We start from the raw sequence: 22,753 nt of genomic DNA, 5'->3' as shown, positions 1-22,753 counted from the left end.
TGAGACTCTACACAGAGATCTATGTTTATATACAGTTTATTTACACAAAACAATCATCACACAGGCTAAAACCTTCACAGTGGCTGCCTGCAAGTGATCTCACTTCATGTTATTCTGATCAGCAACAGAGGTAGACATGAGTTTTGCATACAAAAATATATAAATGCACAAAACTCTACATATGGGTCTCTATAAACACTATTTACATATAAGTTCCTCCTCAGAAACACGACGAATGAAGATATGGCCTCTATTCATTGTGCTAAAAATGCCCCCTGTGCTGCAGTTATTTAGCCCTGAGGTGAAGGAGCTTCATGTTTATGAGTCAGGTATTAGGAGACTTATTATTTCACAGAGACTAACACATTGTCTTTAAAGACTGATGCATTGTGACTTTTATGAGTTTTTGATTATTTCTTTTCCCTGAAATGCAACATCTACAAACTGGCTCCCGGTCTGACTATGACCACATCGCCACTTAAAGAGCCAGTGTTCACTTTGTAGTCTGTAGTACTCTGTCAAAGGGGCTGGTCACTCTCAGCCAGCAGCACCAGTCCAGCCCCACATCTCCTACTGAGGTGCCCATGTTTCACTGCTGTGCTCAGACGTCACCGCCGCTGGCGCCCCGGGGCACTGCCACGACTCGGTGTGTGTGGGCACAACGTTCAGACTGATCAGGACCTCCTGTGCCGTCTTTCCCAGCATGCCCTGTATGTCGCAGACGAAGCGGTAGACGTAGCGTTTGCCTGCCGTCTTGTGGATGATGTTCTTGTGGTAGTAGTACCGCAGGCCGCGGCTCAGCTTCTCGTAGTTCATCTTGGGTTTGTTCTTGCACTGGCCCCAGCGCTTGGCCACCTGTAAGATCAACAAAAACTACTTAGGTGCGTTTATATTTCAGAAAAACACAGCGGTGGAAGAACAACGTTTTACACCAAGGGGCAACCCACAGTGAGGTCGCCCATTGGTTTGTGAACGGCCACTTGGAAGCCTTGAGTTTGGCATTTTGTCCAGCAACCACAACAGAATTTGTCCTTACCTCAGCGGGGTCGGACATCTTGAACTCCCAGCCGTCTCCCGTCCAGGAGATGAAGGTACGACAGGCCGAGTCCAGAAGTAGTTCCAGTAAAAACTGCCACAACTGGATTGGACCAGAACCTGAATGAATAAATGAATACATACACAGATTCATTTGGTTACAGAGGGCAAGTAGATTATAAAACAACATGTGAGATTTGATTAACCTGTAATAATCAGATGTTGGAGAAATATTCAACTAGCACTGCAGCAAAAAAACACTTTTTAATTCAGCATCCAAAAAGAAAAAATATAGGGGAATAGTCTTATACTTATATTATACTGCTGAATAATTATTATTAATGGAATAATGTATTGAATCCCATAATCTGTGAGTAGCATTTTAAAGTTGTTAGCACAGAGGAAGCTAATTTACGGCTTAATACACTAATCAATAACAATGCATCATATTTTATACTTTTCATATCAATTTAAATGTGGCATCGAGTGTAAAAAAGTACAAGAACCTCAAAGTTGAGTGAATATATACAATGGTATATTCTAACCTGGATAGGCCGACATCCCTGGCATATGGCCCTCCCGGTCTGGTCTCTGATGGTGTGGGGTTTTGCGTTTGGCCACACGGGGGCAGTACGGCTCCGAGGACTGAGGGCTGGAGTTTGAGGGGCAGGAGGCCGGGGGCAGGTGAGGTAGGGGGGTGGCGAAGCTGGGAGATGGGTATTCCGGCCAGAAGGACGACGAATGCCTCTGTCCGTCAGAGTCGTAGTAGCTCTGATCCATCTCACCTGGGACAGAGAGAAGGTTCACACTTTACAGATCCGCCCACTAGGAGCCGTGATTCTTCTTCTTTGACTTACCATAAATGACAATGTCTTACCTTGTAACGTGTTTGGTGCTTTTGTGGTTAAGAAGGGGCTGTGGCTGCCCTCCATGGCCGGGCTGAACTGTCCACCCTGGGGCACCAGGCTCTGATATGTCTGCGGAGACTCCTGGTACCCAGTCTGTGGCTGATCTACCGCCGGCCCATCTGCTCGTCACAAAGAAAGTTGGTCAGAAAAAGAGGGTCCTTTAAAAAGGGACTTTATATACAGTATAAGTCAGAGACTCACCATGAGGATAAGAGCTCCACCAGTTGAACTCCTGATACGAGTCCAGGTTGAACAGAGCAGTGTCACTGGTGCTCACTGCGGAGAGAGAGAGAGAGAGAGACAGAGAGAGAGAGAGAGAGAGAGAGAGAGAGAGAGAGAGAGAGAGAGAGAGAGAGAGAGAGAGAGAGAGACAGAAAATTGTCATAAAAGCCAAAATAAAACCGACAACATGAGATACTGTGGGTTTATTTTTGAGGTTTTACCTTTGGTGTCGTAAGGATGAGAAGATGGTTTTGGCGGCTCTGGGTAGCTGCTCTCTGCTGGATACTGCTGCTGCCCGGGCGCTTTACTGTCTAACAGAAAAGACAGCTCTTCACCAGGGTAGTCTGGAGGTTAAACATAATACAGACAGATGGAGTCAGTGGATGATGATGATGATGATGGAGGAAGGACAGAAGAAGTAAAGGAGCATACCAGTGCTTTTATCATATTGGTGCTTATACATGAGGTTATATTTATATTTATGAACAAGAATTCGCACAAACTACTGGACGGAATAAAATGGAACTTGGTGGAAGGATGAGATATGAGTCCGGGAAGAACCCATAAAATTTTGGCTCAGATCTGGATCCAATTTTTTTATGTTTTTACTGATTTCAGGGTACTGAACACATAACCAAGGAAAACCTTTCTAACAAACTCCTGCTCACAGCTTAATTATAATAATAAAATCTGCTAACTTCCACGTTTCAAGCAACTTCCAAGTCGATGCAAGTAGAATCTACTACATCGTAATATTTGCTAGAAAATGCAAAATCATTGGTATGGTCCTATAAACTGGGGGTTGATTACAGCTCAGCTAAAGGAAACAGTCATTAAAAGAGGGGAGAAAAGAGGTGGATTTGTCAGTTTGGGTTATTATCTTTACGGTGGAAGTTGACACAAGAAAAAGCCAGTTTGTTTACTGTCGAATCAGCACCAGGCACTCAAGCCCTGCTGCTTTTTTCTTTTCAGCTCAATGGATGGAGGCAGCTCTGAGGAGGAAACCAGGGAGGGAGGGGTAGGAAGAGAGAGGAGGAAACGCCAGCGGAGGGTGTGTGACAGAGTAGTGATGGAGGGATGGGGAAGGGGGGGCTCTAAATCTGTTTGAGGAGGAAGTCTGGAGGAAAGGATTAGGCAGGGGAGTGCGACACGGGGAGTGTCTTTAACCTGACCACCCTGTTTCTCTCCGTCTTTGTCCACCTCAGCCCATTCACACACACACACACCAACACAAACACATGGCGGCACCCCATTATCCTCACACTGGGCTGGAGCCGGGGCCCCCCCACTCTCAAGGTCTCGGCCAGAAAGCTCTGACAGATGTGATGATAGTGTCTGCGGAAAATATTTCCTCTGTCCTTCAGCTGCTCAGGTTCAGAGGAAACAGATCGCACAAACACTGAGGGCGAAAAAAACTAACTTTGTCCTCATCACTGATTCATTCTCTGATCATCACCAGCAGGGGGGGGGGGGGGGAGAGAGAAGAGTCCTGATGGTTTAACTTGTGATACAGCGACATCACACAGTCCAGTGATTCTCTAAAAACTCACCATAAGATGTAAAGTCGAAGCCGGCGGGCACTTCCTGCGTCCTGAAGTCCTCTGTGTAGTATCCAGTCTGGCAAATCTCCATCTGTGTTGAAAGAGACGTGTGAACATTACATTCATCAGCTCTGATTTCAAGATGGAGAAGCAGAGGCAACAACCCCAGCTGGAAAAATAAGTTATTGGGCCCCGAGAGACCCCCCCCCCCCCCCCACAGAGCTCATTAATCAATTAACAGAACATTTATTGAGCAAAAATGCCAAAAATCACTTGAAACCACTTTCTCAAATGTTAATATTGGCTCTGCGACCCTAAAAGCAGTGGATCTCAAACTTTACTCATCAAGGACCCCTACATTGACCCAGATAGACCCCCCCATTTGACAAGATTTTAACTTTTAGGTGTTTTATTACAGGAATGGCCTGAAATTCAGGAGCAAAGTATTCATACATTAGGTCAGTGTGTTACCTATGAATGAAGTTATAGAGGAAAATAAAGGACCCCCTGTGGAACCCCCTTAAGGACCATTGGGGTCCCCACACCACACTTTGAGAACCAAGGTATTTAACCTGGGAGTTTGGGGGCCACATGGTGACTTGTCTGCTAAAGAGAAGGGCTTCTATTTGCAATTATTTGAATTGTCAGTTATAATTTTTCTGATTTAATGTTTCATTTCTAATTTAAAATATCAGTTTAAATCTAAGATATTTTTTTCCCCTAATATTTACTTTTAGTCACTGTGACATTTTATTAAAAACAATTTAAGCTACATCACAGTTTAGGATGAAAACACTTCTTATTTCCTCTCTTCTTCAAATAATAAATAAATAAATAAATAAATAAATAGAATTAAAGTGGAGCTCTACCTTTATTTTGGGCTCTGCTCTGTCTGCAGGTTTGATGATGGTGTCCCAGTACATCACTCTCTGTCCTCTTCTTCTGCTCTTCTTTAGATTTCTTGCAGTTTCTAAGACGTGTTATGATTTAACGACAGAGTGGTCAGTGTGCGCGCAGTCCCGTTATAAAGGCTACAGGGGGGTGGGAGGGGCGCGTGACCGCAGTGCGTCGTGACCAGCAGCTCGAGCTTTTGTTTGACACGAAGTGACGTCAGACCCCCCTCCCCCTTCCCAGCAACCAAACATTCATTCATAAAAAAGAAAAAAACACTCACTAGTTTACTTTAAGTTGCGAAATAAAGAAAGAAAAATTCCAGAAAATGTAAATAAAAGTCTAATGCAGTTGTATGTGAAAGTTTGGGCAACTTCAATATCTTGTTGACATGAAATAAAAATGAGATAAAAAGTTTTTTTATTCAAATTGTTATACACAAGTATTTATTTCTTATTTCATCCACTTTAACTTCATGTGACACTATAACCACCAAACATTCATTAAATGAAAAAAAACACTCACTGGTTTATTTACTAGTAAATACAATGGAGATTAAAAAAAAGGAAAACCCTGCATGATAAAAATAAATTTAAAAAAAGCTGTTTTAAGAAAAGTAAAATATAGTTGCAAGTGTTCATTTGGGCAAATCCAATATCTAGTTGACTTTAAATTAAAATCAAATCAAATCGAATTCAAACACAGTCACATTTTGATTTACTTTTCATGTGGCACGTAACATAATGACTCATCTGTCGGACGTGGGGTGGAAATATTCTGCTGTGAGGTTGGGTGGCAGCCAGGAAACCAAAATGTGGGGAAGAATAGATTCGGTTAATTCTGGAAGCCAAACTCCTGCAATCGCTCAAGACGCTGAAGAATCCACCATTTACTGCTTCCTGTTACTAAACACTGACTCAGTGGGGTGTCCACACTTTTGCACACACACCACTTTTTTAAGTTTGAGAAGTAAAACAGTTCCTTTGCTATTTGGTAAAATCATAACTTCTAATGTCTGTTTGCTGCAGGGGTTTGATTTACTTCATTTCACTGTAAGAATGAACAAAATGTGGAATTCAGACCTTTGCGTATATAAACTATAAGATACTAAAATATAAGCTTTAATACATTGTTAGCCTATAAAGCATAAAATGGACACAAATCAGTCACTACACGCTTTAATACATTGTTAGCCTACACTACATTTTAAATGGCAAAATCTGGATACTGTGGATTCATGTTTCCAACGTTCTGACTTACATAAGTTCATGTTCATATATTTGTATTTGACTGCTTGATTTGTGGATGAGCTGATAAATGGAGTGAGAGTTATAATTAATATAACCGGTAATTCATTTTTTTGTTAATATAAACCCATTGTGCACTTCTAACTTATCAAATGTGATGATTTGTTTGTATCCTTAAAGTTTTATGTCCAAGTAAATAAAGTATCTTTGGAGTTTAGAGTTTCACAAAAGAAATAAAGAAAACTCTTAATCGAATCTTAAGCTTAATCTTAATCTTAAAACACAAGAGCTCAACTAGTTAATCAACAGAAAATTACGGAAACTGCAACATCTATTTAAAAACAGGCAACAGCATACGCAAAAAAAGTTTTAGTGGTACTACAACCTGTTATGGAAGTAAATTAATGAATAAATAGTTTGAAATGTGGGTCATTTTCAAGCCAAAAGTAAAAAAAGAGACTTCAAACTTCAAATAATGTGACATTTATCATGATACTGATCAATATTGACTGATATGAAAATGTTTATCTTGACCTGGTCTTTCTGCTCATGTCCTCCAGCTCTGTGTTGATTATAAGGAAGAATAACAAGAGTGTATTTTTATTCTCTGACTGTTATTGTCTGTGAGTCTCAGTCTGGGTGGAGATCAAGTGCAGCCTTTTGAAATCAGAGCTCACTCAGTCGGTTTTTAATGAGGTGGCAGCAAAAGAAAAATCTCTGTATCTTTAGAAACCATTCGACAAAACAATGGCCCGTTTAAAAAAAAAAAAAAAAAAACACTCAGCCAAGTGTTCGCTGAAGAAAGTCTGAAATCACAGCGTGAGTGGCCGCAGCAGATAAGAGCGAGTCCAGGGCCTTGTATAAACAAACACACACACACACACACACACACATCTGGAAAAGTGGAGCCGGGGGAAATCGTGCGCGTCGGTGGGAGAGCAGAGTCGTGATTGGGAGAAAAGGACACAACCAGGATAAAGTTACACAACAACACGTGAAGTGATTAACAACTGTCTGCAGCAACTATCAGCTCAGGAATCCACCTCCAGCCCCGTGGGTCAGACCAGGTTGAATTAACATGGAGCAAAAGGCACGAACTTTGATTTGATTTGATTTGAAATTATCTTGTTTCATTAAAATGCTTAATAATGTAACTTAATTTAATTAAAAAAATATAAATAAAACACAAATGTAAAAGTTGAGTAGAGAAAAAAAAATACTTTCCCCGTAAAATGTAGTGCGAATCTTTTCTGCATCGTTAATTCTGTAACGTAAAACTTTTCATAAACACCTTTAACGATATGTTTGTGAAATATCAGCCAATTTGTATCGGCCAACGGAAATATTCTGCGGTCACCGGCACAAGATGGCAGCGTTCATATCTGGGTTATTTTGGCTTAATTTCTGTTTTTCTCTTTTAATTTTATTTGAAATTTCAATTTTTTAAAGCTTTTCAGGAAGATCGAGGAGATCAACGTGTTCCTCCGCCAAGTTTTCACCCTTAGTCAAAAAACTCTAAACCAACTTCCACCATCGTGGCAACCGCGTTCATAGAATCACTTCCTGTTTGGCAATTTGTCTTCAAAGTAGAAGCGCAACTTTCTTTCTGCTGCTGCAATGCTTCATATCGAGCTGAATTACAGAGCTTTTATTTTGAAGAGTCGTTAACTTGGGTCTGAAAATTGTGTCGAAAGCTCAACCGACCTGTGAAATAACCGACATGTAATGTATGAAAAAAGAGCAAGTAAAACATTCAAACTTCAAATATACATATAAACCACACAAGACAACAATAATAAAGCAAATTCAGTTTGATTTTTAGGAAAAAACGTTCACTTTAAAATACTCACAGCAGATAAACCAGGTAGGATGAACCCAAAGTTTTCTGACTTCACTCTGCACCATAGACTGTTTATAAAAATCTCTGCACCCAACGTCCAGCGCACAAACAATAAAAAGTGACAGGATATTGTCGACTCACTCATGACAAGGAATAATCCTGAAGAAGCTCCACAGCAGCGACACAGGCCAAGTTTTAGAACGGGCCCTGCACCAGTCTTATAAAACACAAGATATATATATGAACTCGCTCTAGTTTAGATTTTTGTTTTCCTCTCTGGACAGAAAGATGTTGTTGATTTCATGAGAAGCAGCTTCACAGTTCCACAGTGTGTTGGTGACTTCACTTCCCAGGAGAGAGAGAGAGACAGAGAAAAGAAAAGAGAGAGAGAAATCAGTATAATAAACATTTTTTAGAAGGTATAGTGAGGTCATGTCATATCACGTCATTCATATCATGGTGCGATATGAAGTTTATAACATATCCACTAATATTTTTTATCTCTGTATCTTTTTGGGCCATATCCTTCAGCTGTATGTTGATTATATGGACGAATAACACGTTTAATAAAACATAAGATGTACTTTTATTGATCCTGAAATTCTGAAATGACACAGCAGCACAAGGAAGTAGCCATGCAATAATTAAAATATAAATAAAAAACAGACAGTACAATAAAACAAAGTATTTTACAGTTGTAGGATCAAAGTTGTGTTATTGTGCCATTGTAATATACAGTGTGCATGTATTATAAAAGAAGTATATGATCTGTTTTTGATTTTAGTTTTTCTCTCTGTGCAGAAAGTTGTTGATTTCATGAGAAGCAACTTTCACAGTTTCACAGTGTGTCGGTGACTTCACTTCCCAATTTAGAGAGAGAGAGAGAAGACAAAGAGAGAGAGGGGGGGTAGAGAGAGAGCGAGAGAGCGAGAGAGAGAGCGAGCGAGAGAGAGAGAGAAACGTGTCATCCGGTTATGGTCTGCGAGTTAAAAAAAAAAAATTCTAACTGCAATGGTTTGCGCCATAGAGCCAATGCACCCGTGCATGAATTGAAGAGAAGTTAGAAGAGTAAATTAAAAGAAGTTTAAAGGGACAGAAGTGACTCAATGACCCAGAGGCTGCTCTGCAATGGACTGTACGATAAAGGTAAGAGTAGTGATGGTTTGTAGAACTGCTGCTGGTTGTGGAAGTGACAGGCGGACACCCACATCAGCCCCGAGTCTGCTGCTGAGTGAGAGAGTCCCCACTCTTTCCTTCTTGTACAAAATTTCCTCTTCCTTCCCGTTCGTGGTTGTATGTCGGCTCTATAATAACACAACTAACCGCTGCATCTTTACACTCGCACAAAAAACACACTAATTGGTCGCCGCTCAGCCGCGCGAAGGGAGGATTTCCACGCGAACGACTTTTCCGACCTCCACACTCCTCGTTGAATTGCTGCGTTTTTCTAATCTCGCAGAAACCGAATAACTAATTCCTGAAGCAGCTGTATCGGACACAGCAGCTGTTGTTTGTTTTTTTTTCTTTACCGAGGAGTAAGTCGAAGGGATGCGGGGTTTCACTGGTGCGCAACGGGCAGGTGTCCATGAGGGCGCCACGGATGAGTTTGGACGCAGTGAGCGCGTCTTTCTCGGGGCAGGAGGATCCATGTCCATCAGATGACTGGTACTTCACATTTCACACCGTTACAGCCTCATGTGTCCACCTTCTCTCGACGAGCCGGTAAATGTTTGCAATGTTTCCGTCTTTTGAGAAACGCAGAAATAAAAGGCCTCGGTGTCAGCATTTTACAGAGAAGAGACTTTTTAAAACTGAAAAACGGATAATTGCGCAACAAGAGAAAAGGGAAATAATTGAATCTGCTGCTGTAGACCCCGTTTATAAGTATATATAATACGTTATATATTATGTGGTCTATATAGACTCATTGTATTCGTTGTTTATTAATTTTTTTATCGAATCTGCGTTTTGGCCCACAGGGTTTTATTTCTGCAACTTTCTCGCAAACTTTCGACTTATTTGTTTTCGTCTCCCGGAAATACTTACAGTTTCAGTTTAACTTCACTTTTTAAAAACTATGTAATGTGATATATTTGACATTTCAACCAAAACCGTTTATAAACTGGATTAAAGGGCATTTGAAAAAAAAAGAGGCCTGAGTGAATAGAGGAACTAATATTTCTACTAATCTCTCTCCAGTTTCGTTTCTAAGGCATAATGTTTATGTTGACGACACTGATGCTTTTTAGACACGGTTGATTTTGTGATTTTAAAAAAGAGCCAGTGCAACAAAACCATGAATTTAATCATTTCTTTTGTGCTGATCTATATTGCTGCTGCGTGATACCCTTTACTTTTCAGACAGTTCTTCTGTTGGACTGTGTCGCAGCAGATTGTGCGTTTGAGGTTATTTTAAGTATAATTTATAGCAGCAAACGGGAGCACTTGTCAGGTGTCGTTATCTGAACTCTGCAGGCTTCCTGTCTCAAACCTCAGACTTTCCGCGCACATTTCCGTTCCCTGGAAAAAAAAAAAAAAAAAAAAAAAAGAAAAAGTCAAAGAAAAAGTCAAACAAAGCCTCGGCCGAGAGAAACGAGGTGGACAATGTGTTTAGACTGGATGAGGTGCTGCGTGAGTGCAGGAGGAGAACCGGGCCTGCGGCTGGGAGGCCTGCAGGGTTGGTGCAGGAGCTGAGCGCAGCAGCTGCAGCAGCTCAGGCCTTTGCAAAATCAGCTCGACTGAACTTTTACTTCTGCTTTCTGCTACTTGCCTCAGACACGGCGAGGGCAGAGGCACCAGGCTTTTTGCACAACTTGTTATTGGATAAGCTGTTGTTGTTTGGAGCTACATTTGGGGGGTTTCAATCCACCTTTAGGAGCCTGTAGGCCTTATCACCGCAAACTGAAGATGGTCCAGTTCTTTGAAAAAAGCAGAGGCTATCTGAAGATGGTGGATTAATCATAAAAACTGTAGATTCCTCCACAATACAAAACATCACTACAGCCCTATAGATTCTGCACACATCTCAGTTGCTGTCTTTTTTGGACCAAATGGTGAGAAAGTAAATTAAATGATGATGAAAATAAGAGTTAGCTGCAGCCCTAACCGCAACATATCTTGAATTAATATCAAAATAATAATTATATTGCAGAAGGTATCATGAGGCCACGTCATAAAATAGAAATCTAAATGATATAGTCCATATATACTTATGTAGGGATATGAAGGCCGGAATACATTGAGGCCAATATAAATATATCGATATAATTGTTCAGCATTGAAGAAGCACAGTGAGAAGATATGCGACATAATTGATTGACCTCAGATTTATTAAATTTTTGTCATTCTCTGCTCCTTAAGAAGAGTTTAAAACTACAACCTTCCCCCAGGAGCAAAAATCTACCTTTAAACTTATATAGACCCACAACAGAAGTTAATGTAAAATCCTGTGTGGACGTTGCTTTTAAAAGTCTCTATGCAGTTTAGAAACCGGACATTTATCCTCCATAAAATGCAAAGAAACATCCAACACAACACAAATGAAACCAGCTGCAGTGAACCTCACTGTAGGTGTTAGGACCAAAATAGGTCACAAACCAGCTTCTTTAAATAAGAACATTCAGTTATGTCTCCAGAAATGGACAAGTGACGACTCTACTGCCTGCAAAGATCTTTTAAGTATTTTTTTGATATAAATCATATTATTGCTGCTTGAAAGGATGGAGCTGTTAACCACATCCTTGGTTGTTGCAGTTTAGGGCATTAGCTCTGAACTTTTCTGTTTGTAATCAACCCAAACAATTCATTTAAACAGAGATATATCTTTATTCTACAAAGTAGGTGAATGGTTTTAAAGGTGTAGAGATTTAAAATGATCCTTTAAGTCACATTCAAAGATTAGATCATCTCAAAAAACGAAATCTTCTCAAACTAAATATATATTTTTCTGCTTTTCAATTCAAAATTGCTCAGAAAAAACAAACGATTAGCCGATAAATCAGTCGACCAACCAGTTAGTGTAACCGATTAAACCGATAAGTGGTTAAAAGCTTAATTTGTAAAGATAAAAACAATCCGTTTTCTCTTGTTTTTCACAGTTAACTGAATTTCTTTTCACTGCATTCACATGAACTTTCAGTTTTCTTTGTTTTACAGAACAAATTATTAAACTGACAAAAGAATAGATGAATCGATAATGAAATGGCACCAAATAGAGCATGTGACTCCACCAAGGCCGAACAAACACTTAATTACTAATAATGTTTGTGTTATCCTGCTAACAGGTGAAAACATAACTTCCTTAGCAGCGGATAATAATCATTAGTCACCAGATGTTGTTCGGCTTCGAAGAAAAAACAAACAAATGTTTAATAATTTATAACTGGGAGTGAACATTTTAAATTGAATTAAATCCACCCAGTCTCTCAGGCTGCTCCACCCACATTTAGTGAAAAATCATCTGGCTTTAAACATTTGAGAGGCAGCACCAAGCCCCCCCCCCAATGTCTGATTCATAACTTGACATAATTGGGGCTGGATCTTTTCATATAGAGCGAGACCGATGCCAATGTTAGGGAGTAAAAGATTCCCAATACCAAATTTTTACTTTTTAAATTGGCAATTATTCCAAAGTTGTTATCAAACCCTTATGACAAAGCAATGTAAGTGAGGCTTGATATTTTACAGTTTAATCATAAACTTCATTATAAAAAACTATAAGAAAACACAAGTACAACCGGACATATAGAGAATAAAAGTAAAAAGTAGATGAATTCAGATCTCATCGGCCAACCAATAAATTAAATGAAGAGATGGACTAATGCATTATTGAGTTTTGTTGATTGGATTTTTTGACAGTGTGAAAAATATAAAATATCAACATTAGTCTTTAAAACACAAAAGAAAGAAAGAAAATCAACTTGTATGTAAAATGTAAGAACAACTTCACATCTCTTCTGCATCGTTTACTCTGTAAACTGAAAGTTTTCATACCAGCAAACATAAACACAGATACCGATGTGTCCGAGAAAGGCTCATAGCAGACATTTCTATCGACCAAGCGATAAATCGGCCGAGCTGAACTTTTAGGGTTAGGCAACCAGAGTCAAACATGTTGTACTTTGATTTAGTTTTTTTCCCTCGTGAAGCTAAAACCTAAAAAGAAGTAAGAACCTCACTGTCGTAAACAGGCTCTTCGTTTGTGCAAGACGAGCCTGATGCAACCCGCAGAGCTGCTGACTTGTAGCCGCGACAAAAGTTTCCACACAGGACTTTTCATGTCGGCGCTCTCGCTGCGAGTGAAAACTTTCAACGGTGTTTTACTTTCAAACCCGACAGAACCAGGTTGTACATTTCAGGACCTCGAGGCCCAGTCGGCCCCGAGGAGGTTTTTTAAAGACTTGTTTTGTGTCCCTGAGCAACGGGCTGAAACTTTCTGAACAGGAAGTCAGTTGTGGCATCAGCGGTCAGGCCACACTTTGGTATATTTCTATCAGTGTGCAGAAAAGAGAGAGAGAGAGGGAGGGGGGAGATAAAGAAAGAGCGGGAGTGTGAGTTTGTGGTTGTGAAAGCTGAATGTGCTGAAAGCTGAATGTGACGAGCGGCCGTGAGTCACGATCTTATCAACAGTTCTGAGTGTTGAGCAGCAAAGAGAAATCTATCGTCACAACAGAAAATCTTCTTTAATTCAACTTCTTACACTCGACCCCCAAAAATACCTGTTTTTAAATATATGAGTTATATATATTCGTGTTTGATTAGTAAGGAAAATCCATCACTTTAAACTGTGCCACCTACAGACTGTATATAAATTTGAGCACTTCATTTCTGGACGGTGTTATGAAGTGTCGTCCATCTTTATTTCCAGTCTAGGTGACCCCTACTTCATTTAAAGTCCTTAATTCACAACATGACATTTTATCTTCTTATTGATTTGCAGTATTTAGTATTTAAAAAGGACAAATCCACCGTTTCTACACATCAAAGTCTGTTAAGAGCATGTGTGGGAAAAAAAGAGTCATTGACTCCAGAGGGAAGCTGTGTGACGTGTGTGATTAACTGCCTCCAATGATGGTTGTGCTTTGACAGAGCTGTGGACAATCGAGTTGCATGGTGGGTAATGTAGGCACCATGTTTTGACGAAGAAGGAGAGTGATATATTCGGTTCTGCTACAACAATTTGAACCTCGTTTTTAAAATTACATAAAATTCTGAGATTCATAGGAGCTCAAAGTTAAATCCTGTAATTCAGGAGGTTATTTTCACTCGTCTTTTTATTTGTTGGTTGGTTTGAACGGATTTCCACTGCACTTGGCGGAAGGATGTTGGGTCAAGAGAAAAACCCATTAAAGTTTGATGCAGATCCAGATCCAGATTTTTATTACCACTTGCTTTAATATTGTAAGATAGGGCGTTTTTCCCCGGGTAATAGTTCTTGTTATCTATAAGTGAATTTAAGGGACTGTTGGACTACTGAGTGCGGTTCCATTATCTCTGTCCTTAAATATTGAGCAACCTTTCTCAGGTTTCATTCATTTGATACAAAATCTAACTTTTTTAAAGTTTTAAATAAAACCCTTCGCCTGTGCTTACTTAAGAAGAAGGCGTATGTGAAACAAAGGTTTCTGAAATACCTCATGCACGTCTGTATCAGTGTCTGCAGCCTCAAGGAAATGCCGAACTGTGTGGCATGCATCAAGACGCGGTTAACAATGCCGAGGCAACAATTGAGCTAAAAACAACACATAGGAAAACAGAAGAGAAGAAAACAATGCAAAGGCGGCACTTCAATCAGGGCTGCGCTCTTCGTGCTGTCCGATGAACCCGACCCCCTCTCCACAGGCCTTTAGTGTTGTTTTCCAGCTTTAAAATGACCCACATTTTCACATTGTGCCCCCTCCTCCACCATTTCCTCTCTCTCGGCCTGTGCCAAAAGGTTCCTCTGCACATGGCGGCCAGGTTTCCTGTAGGCCACTGACAAAGCACGGCGCTGACGTACGAGCCCTGAAGACAATGCTCAACTCTTCTAAACAAACACGCTCTTGCTCAGACGGCCGTGGTCGCATCGCACGTGCACGCGCTTAATGCGAGCAGCAGACGTGAACAACAGGTCGGGTGTTTGCCCTCGCTAGTGCATGAGATGAAAGTGCCATTTCGAAGGTGCTGAACACAGGAAGACGGACTGAAATCTCGATTACACCCCTCCCCCTCCCGTAACCCCAATCCTAACGACAAAATAAAGCTGTGGTTAAAGTTACTGATGTGTTTTTGAAGATTAGGCCGCCTCCTGACTGCCTTCACACCATTTCTAAACATTTCTACTTGCCATATCTGTTTAGACAAATACATTAGTACAAAGTTTCGGTCAACTACAGGGGGAATACCACTGAAATCTAACATTGTAATGGATGTGGAGGAGAAAGGTGAACAAGTAATGGTCCAAACTCAAAGTGCGTCTGTTTAAGTAAAGAGCTCTGTCTGAATTCAACACTGCTAAAAGGATGTGAGTTTTCCAGTTTGGGATCAGTAAAGTACATTTACTAATTTAGTCCCTTACTTTCTTTTATCAAAGTTTTATAAAGGTGGAAATCTGTCTGTGCTCGGCCTGTAAAAAAGGAACTGTATTGTTTTGATTTTAAAGGTTCAGATAAACATGTTGTGCTGGTTTTGTCACTTCGACAGCTCCACTTGAAGCATCTCAGTTTGAATAGAGTCTGTACAGGAAAACAAAGTTTCCACAGGTTGTGACGGGCTCATTCGTGTCAGACTCTGACCGCTGTGGTTCTGTTGGACAGGAAGCTCTGTCCGTGGTGAGCGAGGATCAGCCCATGTTTGAGCCGCCCTACCCAGCAGCCCCGGTCATGCACATGAAGGTCGAGATGACGTCGCCAGGAGTTTACGGCCAGGCCTCCAAGCAGAGCCCCGAGGCCGCCGAGCCGGAGTGGGTGGGGTCAGCGGCGCAAAACCCTGGGAAAAGAGGCGAACACGTCAACGGGACCAGGTGAGTCAGGGCTGGGGCCACAGGGGGCCACAGGGGGCAACGGGTTCCCGGTGAACTGACTGTGGCTTTGTTACGGCTCCATTTCAACATTCAGGTGTTTCCCAGATCCTAAACGTATTTGTTTATTGCTCATTTAACAAATGACCACTGATGGTGTTTTTACTTTAACCATGTGGGATTACACATTAAGTAACTAAATACATTTACTCAAGTATTCTTCAGGAAAAGTACTTTATAGACACTTCATTGTATTTCCTTTCTCTGCTTTTTAAAAAAAAGAGAGATAGAGAGAGTGATAGAGAGATGGAGCGATAGAGAGGGATAGAGAGAGTGATAGAGACAGGTGCCAAGCACGATAGAGAGATAGAGAAAGCAATTAAGAGAGATAGAGCGATAGAGGTAAAAAGAGTGAGAGATAGAGAGAGATAAAGATGAAGAGAGAGCAATAAAGATAGATAGAGTTAGAGAGAGAGAAAGAGAGAGGTAAAGATGGAGAGAGAGCAATAAAGATAGACAGATAGAGCTGGCGAGAGCGGGAGAGCGAGAGAGAGGTTAAGATGGAGAGAGAGCAATAGAGATAGAGAGAGAGAGGGATAGAGAGAGCGATAGACAGGTAGAGAAAGCAATAGAGATAGAAAAAGAGATAGAACGATAGAGAGAGGTAGAAAGAGCGATTGATAGAGAGAGAGAGACAGAGAGGGAGAGGTAAAGATGGATAGAGAGCAATAGAGGTAGAGAGAGAGGGATTATACTCATATGTAGTATAAAATAAGTGATGTGCTTGAATTGAGTTTGAACTCAACAACAGCAGCTGCTTACAGGAGACAACAACCTTGCTCTTTATAAACCTGAAATAATATTACTGAAAAACAGAAAAACGGTTCATAGCTAGATCTCTATTAGCGTGTTGATGCTGTATAACATTTACGAGCTTTATAAGACATGTTAACGTTCACACGTTTCCTTCTCCTCTCTCCGTTTCAGCCGTGAGTCCCCTGTGGACTGCAGCGTCACCAAACGCTCCAGACACATGAGCAACGACGGGCCCCCGATGCCGTACCAGGCCTCGTACGTGGAGCCTCGCGTCAGCCCCCAGACCGCCACCCCGCCCAGCAGCACCACAGAGGAGAAGAGGGTCATCGTGCCAGCAGGTGAGCTGACTCACACTCACACACACACACACACACACACACACACACACACGAGCTGCCGGTCGTCCTCCATCACCCTCCGTCACCCTCCGTCCATCACACAACACTGTCACAAGACGGTTTCCCAACAGCGGGCACGCACTGGGCTTGTGCAACGTGGATAACTGAATCAGAGATGGGCACAGCGTGTGTTTGTGCATCAAACTCTTCTTCCCCAAAATACCACTACTACTACTACCATTAACTACTGTGACTCTGAAGTACTGCAACTACAACATCAGGGTTTAAAATGAATGATATTTCGTGTAAATTAGTATTCAGAGCTGTTATGTAAATACAAGATTTTTTATAATCCTGTTTTGAACCCTGGATAAATAACCAGAAGTGACTTCTAGAGTCAGACGGATACGGATTTCTCGGGGCCAATGAGGAGAAAACTAATTTAATTTAGAGATATATCAGCCAATATATAAATAAATAAATAAATAAATAGCAATGAATCATCCTGAAATATTTTGTTTCTTCCAGTTAAGTGTTGAGTGTTAGAAACGTCATCACTTGTTAGGAAATACTCCAGATATTTTGCAGAAAAAGTTCTGGAAAATGTAAAAACATGTGACTCAGACATTTGGGTTCTCACATACATCCCCTCTGGAAAATTTCAGGAAAATGTGCCGACTTCACGTCTGAAAAAAAATCAGCTTTAGAGTCAAGTTGCTTCATATTTGATCCAAGAATCTTGATGAATATTCATCCCGAGAGTCTCAGTGAATTTCCTCGTCTTTACAGAGGAAAACCACTGACACAGACTTAACTTGAAGTAAATGATGTCATTTCTATCACCCGCGGTGTCTATAGTCCATTTCATCTTCACTTCACTGACCTGATGACATATCTTACATTCTCCATCCTGCCCAGTTCAAAGTGCAGTGAGTCATCCTCTGGAGGGTCACCACCTCCGAGAGTCGACGATTTAACACTCAGTTCGCTGGAATTCAACGAGACTCGTCAATGAGTCACCGGCACCGAGTTACTCTGCTTTATAATTCGTGGATATTGCATCACTGTAGAAACGTGTCGACCAAGGACAACCGGGAGCTGAGGGTGTGGCGGCCTCTGCTTGCGACTAAAGCTCCTGCCTAATATTACAGGCAATTCTCCACACAGTCATTGTTTGCTACTGGAAACGATCGTGTACTTTCCAGAATGAGACTCGATGCATTTTATTTCTTGACCATAAAGGTCTGATTCATGGGATAAGACACGATACAAAATAAGATTTGTTTTAAAAAGGCACAATAGCTATACCCTGTATATGTACATGACATTGTGTACTTTTCAAACCAAGAGAGTTACAGTTACATGGCAAAGCAACACAGTGCTTTAGGTTTACTGAAGCAACATCTTATTCAATTAAGCTTTAGTTGAAACAAGCAGATATTATATAAAATATCTTTCCTCATTGTACAACTTCCTGTTTACATGACTTTTTTAAAAGCCAGAAAACCAGAACAGCTTTTATCTCAAATTAATAGTTCACAGATTGTACTCTGCTACAAGATGATTTACTCCGACAGAGTGAGACACCAGGTTATAAATGTGTGTTATAAATCTATCAGGAGTATTTTCCTGATCATTTCTGTGCGCCTCTCCTCCCTCCACCCTCTGACCCCAGATCCAGAGGTGTGGACACAGGACCACGTGCGACAGTGGCTGGACTGGGCCATCAAGGAGTACGTCCTGGAGGAGGTGGACGTCATGCTCTTCCAAGCCCTGGACGGCAAGGCCCTGTGCAAGATGACCAAGGACGACATGATGCGTCTCACGTCGGCCTACAACGCAGACATGCTGCTCTCGCACCTCAATTACCTCCGGCAGAGTAAGACTGCACCCCCCCAGCTGATGGGTCTGGGTTTTAAATGTTCTGGTTTACATCGTTCTCTGGCACAAACGGTTTCACTCTTCTTTATTTTAACACTCATATTCAGTCCTGGTACTAAACTCAATTTGAATATGTAATAATAATAATACAAACATCTGGAAATACAGGGGCACTTACGACATCCTCATGTCTTTTGTCGATTGTTCCCTTTTTGCTTATGGAGGTTTCCTGTGTGTGAGGTTGTCGTGATTTCTGATGCTTTATTTTCTTGTGTGGCAGCAGTGATTTAGTTTCTGCAAGTACTTACTCATGTTGTACCAGATTACTTAAATTAATGTGGTGCTCAAATAGATAAAAATGAACTCAAGTAAAATTTTTGGGTACTTCCTCCACCACTGTTTCAGTTTCTGTTGCGTCAATCCTTCATCTCACAACATTAAACATGACACTACTGCTGAGGTATTATGGATTTTATTTGCATCTTATGTTAAATGTATATTTTTACTTTTAACGTTTCTTTGGTTTTTGCTTCAGGTAGCCCGACTTTCTCCTACCCCACAACTCCCACCAACAACACCCCCCCACAACAACCCAGACTACAGGTGAAAGCAGGTGAGGTCATCCAGTCTCCAGCAACACCTACTTTCTCAATCGGCTTCTTACCAGGAGCAACAGGGGGTTTTTGACAGGAACGCACCATTTTCTGCGAAAATCAAAAGAGTTTGTCGTTTGAAAAGCGATGAGTTTTTCTTCTTTATGAACCAATCGGGATTCAGCAACATTTAAACCCTCATCACGTTTCAGATGACAACAGCTCCACCAAAAACATTTCCACTCCAAACTTCTGAAGTATTTTCAATGAAGTACAACTTTGAATGCCAAATGCGGACATTTTATATTTGCTCTATTGTACTTTTTTTTGGATTAAGAATCAGTTATTTCTTCAACCACTCATTATGTTACATGACAGTAAAAATCACTTTTAGTTCTATTTTGATTTAACTGTGTCCAGGTTTGAATCACAGCTCAGATTCAGGTGTGAAAACTACTTGAATTATGTCAGGGTTATTTTAAATGATGCATTAAGGAATCGTGTTACATAATTTTAAGAGTGTAAAAGGTTTCGTGCCACAACTCTTGAGTGAACAAAAAACTTTGACGAGTTCCAAATTCAACAGCCAGTTTCAGACAGGAAACAGCTGCACCGGCACAGGAAGTTAGGGGGGGTATCGGTCCGGCTCCTGGGACACAATTCACAATCTTGTGGAGCAACAGAGGCGGCTTGAACTAATAAAAAAATATGCTCACCCAAGAAACTGAGGGTCATCTTTAGACCCCCAAACGCTTATCACGTCCATTTACTGACTTCCTTCCTACTGAAGCTGTCCCGTCCCACTGTCCACTTCAAAGCCTTTTTATACCATGTGTTGTCAATGTCTTATGTGTGTGTGTGTGTGTGTGTGTGTGTGTGTGTGTGTGTGTGTGTAGAAAGCGGGTTTGATGAGATCAGCCGCAGAAACAGCTGGCCAGCAAACACCATGACAGCAGTGCCTAAAGGTAACACAAACAAAAACTGAGGGTGATATGAAACACGGACCACAATGATGAACTTTTCAAGCATGAACAAACGTCTAAAAATTGACTGAATCAGGATCAAACCATTTCTTTAATTCTTTTTCTGATCTCTAGGTTCCTCCATGGAGCACCAGCACGGCACAAGAGTTACAGACCCAGCTCCAAGAATTGTGCAAGGTACGACGGCCTAGTTTGGCATAACTGACCCACCCACATTTCTAGCTGATGGCAAATGGCTGCACGATAAAAGGGAATATTTGTTTTGACCTCATAATCAGCACTAATGACCACTTTGTTTTACTTCATTCATTCAGACTCACATTGTGTGTTGGTTGGAAGAGTGGGTGGGGGGGGGGGCAGCAGAGAGTGACGTATCTGTTCCTCCAGCTGTTGGAGAAACAGCTGGAGGGACAGATAACAAGTGACTTCAAACATTTTAACTTTTCTTGACGACAATGATTAACATGAAATTTAGGGGGAATTAGTAAAAACCTTTATCTGCGAGAGACAATATGTAAAACTAATAATACTTTTTTATTTCCAGACCCATATCAGACACTAGGGCCCATCAGCAGTAGATTAGCCAACCCAGGTAAGAACCAGAACCACAAACGAGACAGACCAACAAACATGATGACACAAATGAGGCCTTTACACTGTCTGCTTTGGCAACATGGGAGAGAAAAGCGAGCAAGGGCTGGCACGCACTGACATTCCAAAATGAAGTAAACCTCAAGCAACACCTGTTGTGTCAGCAAAGGTTGCGTCACGCTTGCACCGAGATAAAAATCCGGCTTCCCTCCCAACCCCCAAAAATGACTGTTTGCCCTGCTGTTTCCTCACAGAAGGCCAAGCCCTCAGCTCATCCAAGAACCGAACGGGCAAACAAAGTCCGTACAAGCTCCCTGACCCCAGCGCTCACAGGCCTGTGGGTAGGTTTCTGCCCTGCCGTCTCACACGTCCTCCAAGCCACACAGTGAAAAGGTCACATTTGATTTAAAAAGAAAACAACTGATATCATATTTTAAGGAAATCGATTCAAGCACAAAGAAAAATTGAATTTCACTCAGTAGAGTGCACACCTACAAAAACATGACCTCCTTGGCAGAGGTAACAAAACAAGCTGTCAGAGAAAGGAGCTGTCCAAGGTCCTAGAAAAACCAAATTCATGGAGTTGAAATCTTTCACCTCTTTATTCAAAATTACTTGATTTTAAACATGACTTGATATTTTCACACAGATGACAACATCCTGCAAAACTTTCCAATATTACCAAGAAAAACAGAACAGACATTTCACACAGCAACATCCACCACCTGCACATTTTCTGTCTTGATTTATTCACTTAACTCTTCCTCTTTATTGCCCCCCCACCCACCCCCACACCCCCAGGTTCAGGGCAGATCCAGTTGTGGCAGTTCCTGCTGGAGCTGCTGTCCGACAGCAACAACGCCGGCATCATCACCTGGGAGGGCACCAATGGCGAGTTCAAGATGACCGACCCCGATGAGGTGGCCAAGCGCTGGGGCGAGCGCAAGAGCAAGCCCAACATGAACTACGACAAGCTGAGCCGCGCCCTGCGCTACTACTACGACAAGAACATCATGACCAAGGTGCACGGCAAGCGCTACGCCTACAAGTTTGACTTCCAGGGCATCTCGCAGGCGCACCAGAACCACTCGGCCGACGGTGGGATTAAGTACCAGACTGAGATGTCTTATGTCCAGCCCTACCACAGCCACCAGCCCAAAATGAACTTCATGGGTGGACACCCAGCACCTATGCCCGTCTCCCCCGGCAACTTTTTTGCCCCCCAGTCGACGTACTGGAACTCCCCCAACAGCCCCATCTATCCTGGGTCAGCCATGACCAGGCATCCCGCTACCCACTCCCACCTGAGCTCGTACTACTGAGGACGGGGCGTTTCACACCTGACAGGGAAAACATGGCAGAGGACAACACGTTCACGTCTTCCAGGATGAGCTGAACCCCGTCTGAAATGAAGGTGATATGACGCTGCGGTCCGCTTGATGAGGGCATTAGGAAGTTGTCTTTGGCACATTCTTTGTTGAAAATGGGCAAAATATGAGGGTAAATTAATTCTGTGATGAATGTAAAGGATTAATATCGTACTCCTCGCCTAGTTTTCTTTTCTGAATACACTGAAGACAATATATTAACGGTTATACAGTTGTTATGATACCAAGTTTTTTTTTTTTATTTGTACATTGATAGTAAACTGTTGTAAAGACACAAGTCAAACCCTTTACTGTGTGAGTAGCACAATGGATAGCATACCTGCAGTTTTCACATTCAATGTGACTGACATTTGTAAAAGAGAAGTTGTACAGAATGATTCTCATGTAGCGATGTAACATTTACTCATGATGTAAAGCTAATAAATGATGCTTGTACCTGGAAGTCGACTCCTGTGACTAGTGACATTCGCAGATTGTGGAGAG

General features: G+C 41.5%; 2 protein-coding genes across 8 annotated transcripts; one reads left to right on the top strand and one right to left on the bottom strand.

Moving 5' to 3' along the window:
• Positions 1-20: 20 nt before the first annotated feature.
• LOC117777215 (protein C-ets-2-like) lies at positions 21-4,712 on the bottom strand. 2 transcript variants are annotated; one of them, XM_034611841.1, is made up of 8 exons: positions 4,576-4,712; positions 3,716-3,797; positions 2,387-2,509; positions 2,145-2,219; positions 1,913-2,062; positions 1,581-1,820; positions 1,037-1,155; positions 21-855 (listed from the first exon to the last, which is right to left on the bottom strand). In XM_034611841.1, exons 1-8 carry the CDS (start codon positions 4,627-4,629, stop codon positions 571-573), a joined length of 1,128 nt encoding a protein of 375 aa, XP_034467732.1. In that variant the 5' UTR covers positions 4,630-4,712; the 3' UTR covers positions 21-570. The 2 variants fall into 2 exon arrangements, with proteins under 2 accessions (XP_034467732.1, XP_034467733.1); XM_034611842.1 differs by having other exon boundaries at positions 2,387-2,476.
• A 3,953-nt stretch (positions 4,713-8,665) lies between these two features.
• Positions 8,666-22,712, top strand: fli1rs (Fli-1 proto-oncogene, ETS transcription factor-related sequence). Of its 6 annotated transcripts, none has more exons than XM_034611833.1 (10): positions 8,667-8,830; positions 15,478-15,683; positions 16,668-16,834; positions 18,510-18,713; positions 19,251-19,328; positions 20,205-20,273; positions 20,406-20,468; positions 20,836-20,883; positions 21,137-21,223; positions 21,684-22,712. In XM_034611833.1, exons 1-10 carry the CDS (start codon positions 8,813-8,815, stop codon positions 22,202-22,204), a joined length of 1,461 nt encoding a protein of 486 aa, XP_034467724.1. In that variant the 5' UTR covers positions 8,667-8,812; the 3' UTR covers positions 22,205-22,712. The 6 variants fall into 6 exon arrangements, with proteins under 6 accessions (XP_034467728.1, XP_034467724.1, XP_034467726.1 ...); XM_034611832.1 differs by lacking the exon at positions 8,667-8,830 and adding an exon at positions 8,904-9,406; XM_034611831.1 differs by lacking the exon at positions 8,667-8,830 and adding an exon at positions 8,904-9,412.
• The last annotated feature ends 41 nt before the right edge of the window (positions 22,713-22,753 follow it).

Source organism: Hippoglossus hippoglossus, chromosome 16 (genome assembly GCF_009819705.1).
Source record: "Hippoglossus hippoglossus isolate fHipHip1 chromosome 16, fHipHip1.pri, whole genome shotgun sequence".
Taxonomy (NCBI): Eukaryota; Metazoa; Chordata; class Actinopteri; order Pleuronectiformes; family Pleuronectidae; genus Hippoglossus; species Hippoglossus hippoglossus.
The sequence above is the reverse complement of the archived record's forward strand: the minus strand, read 5'-3'. Positions and strand labels throughout refer to the sequence as shown.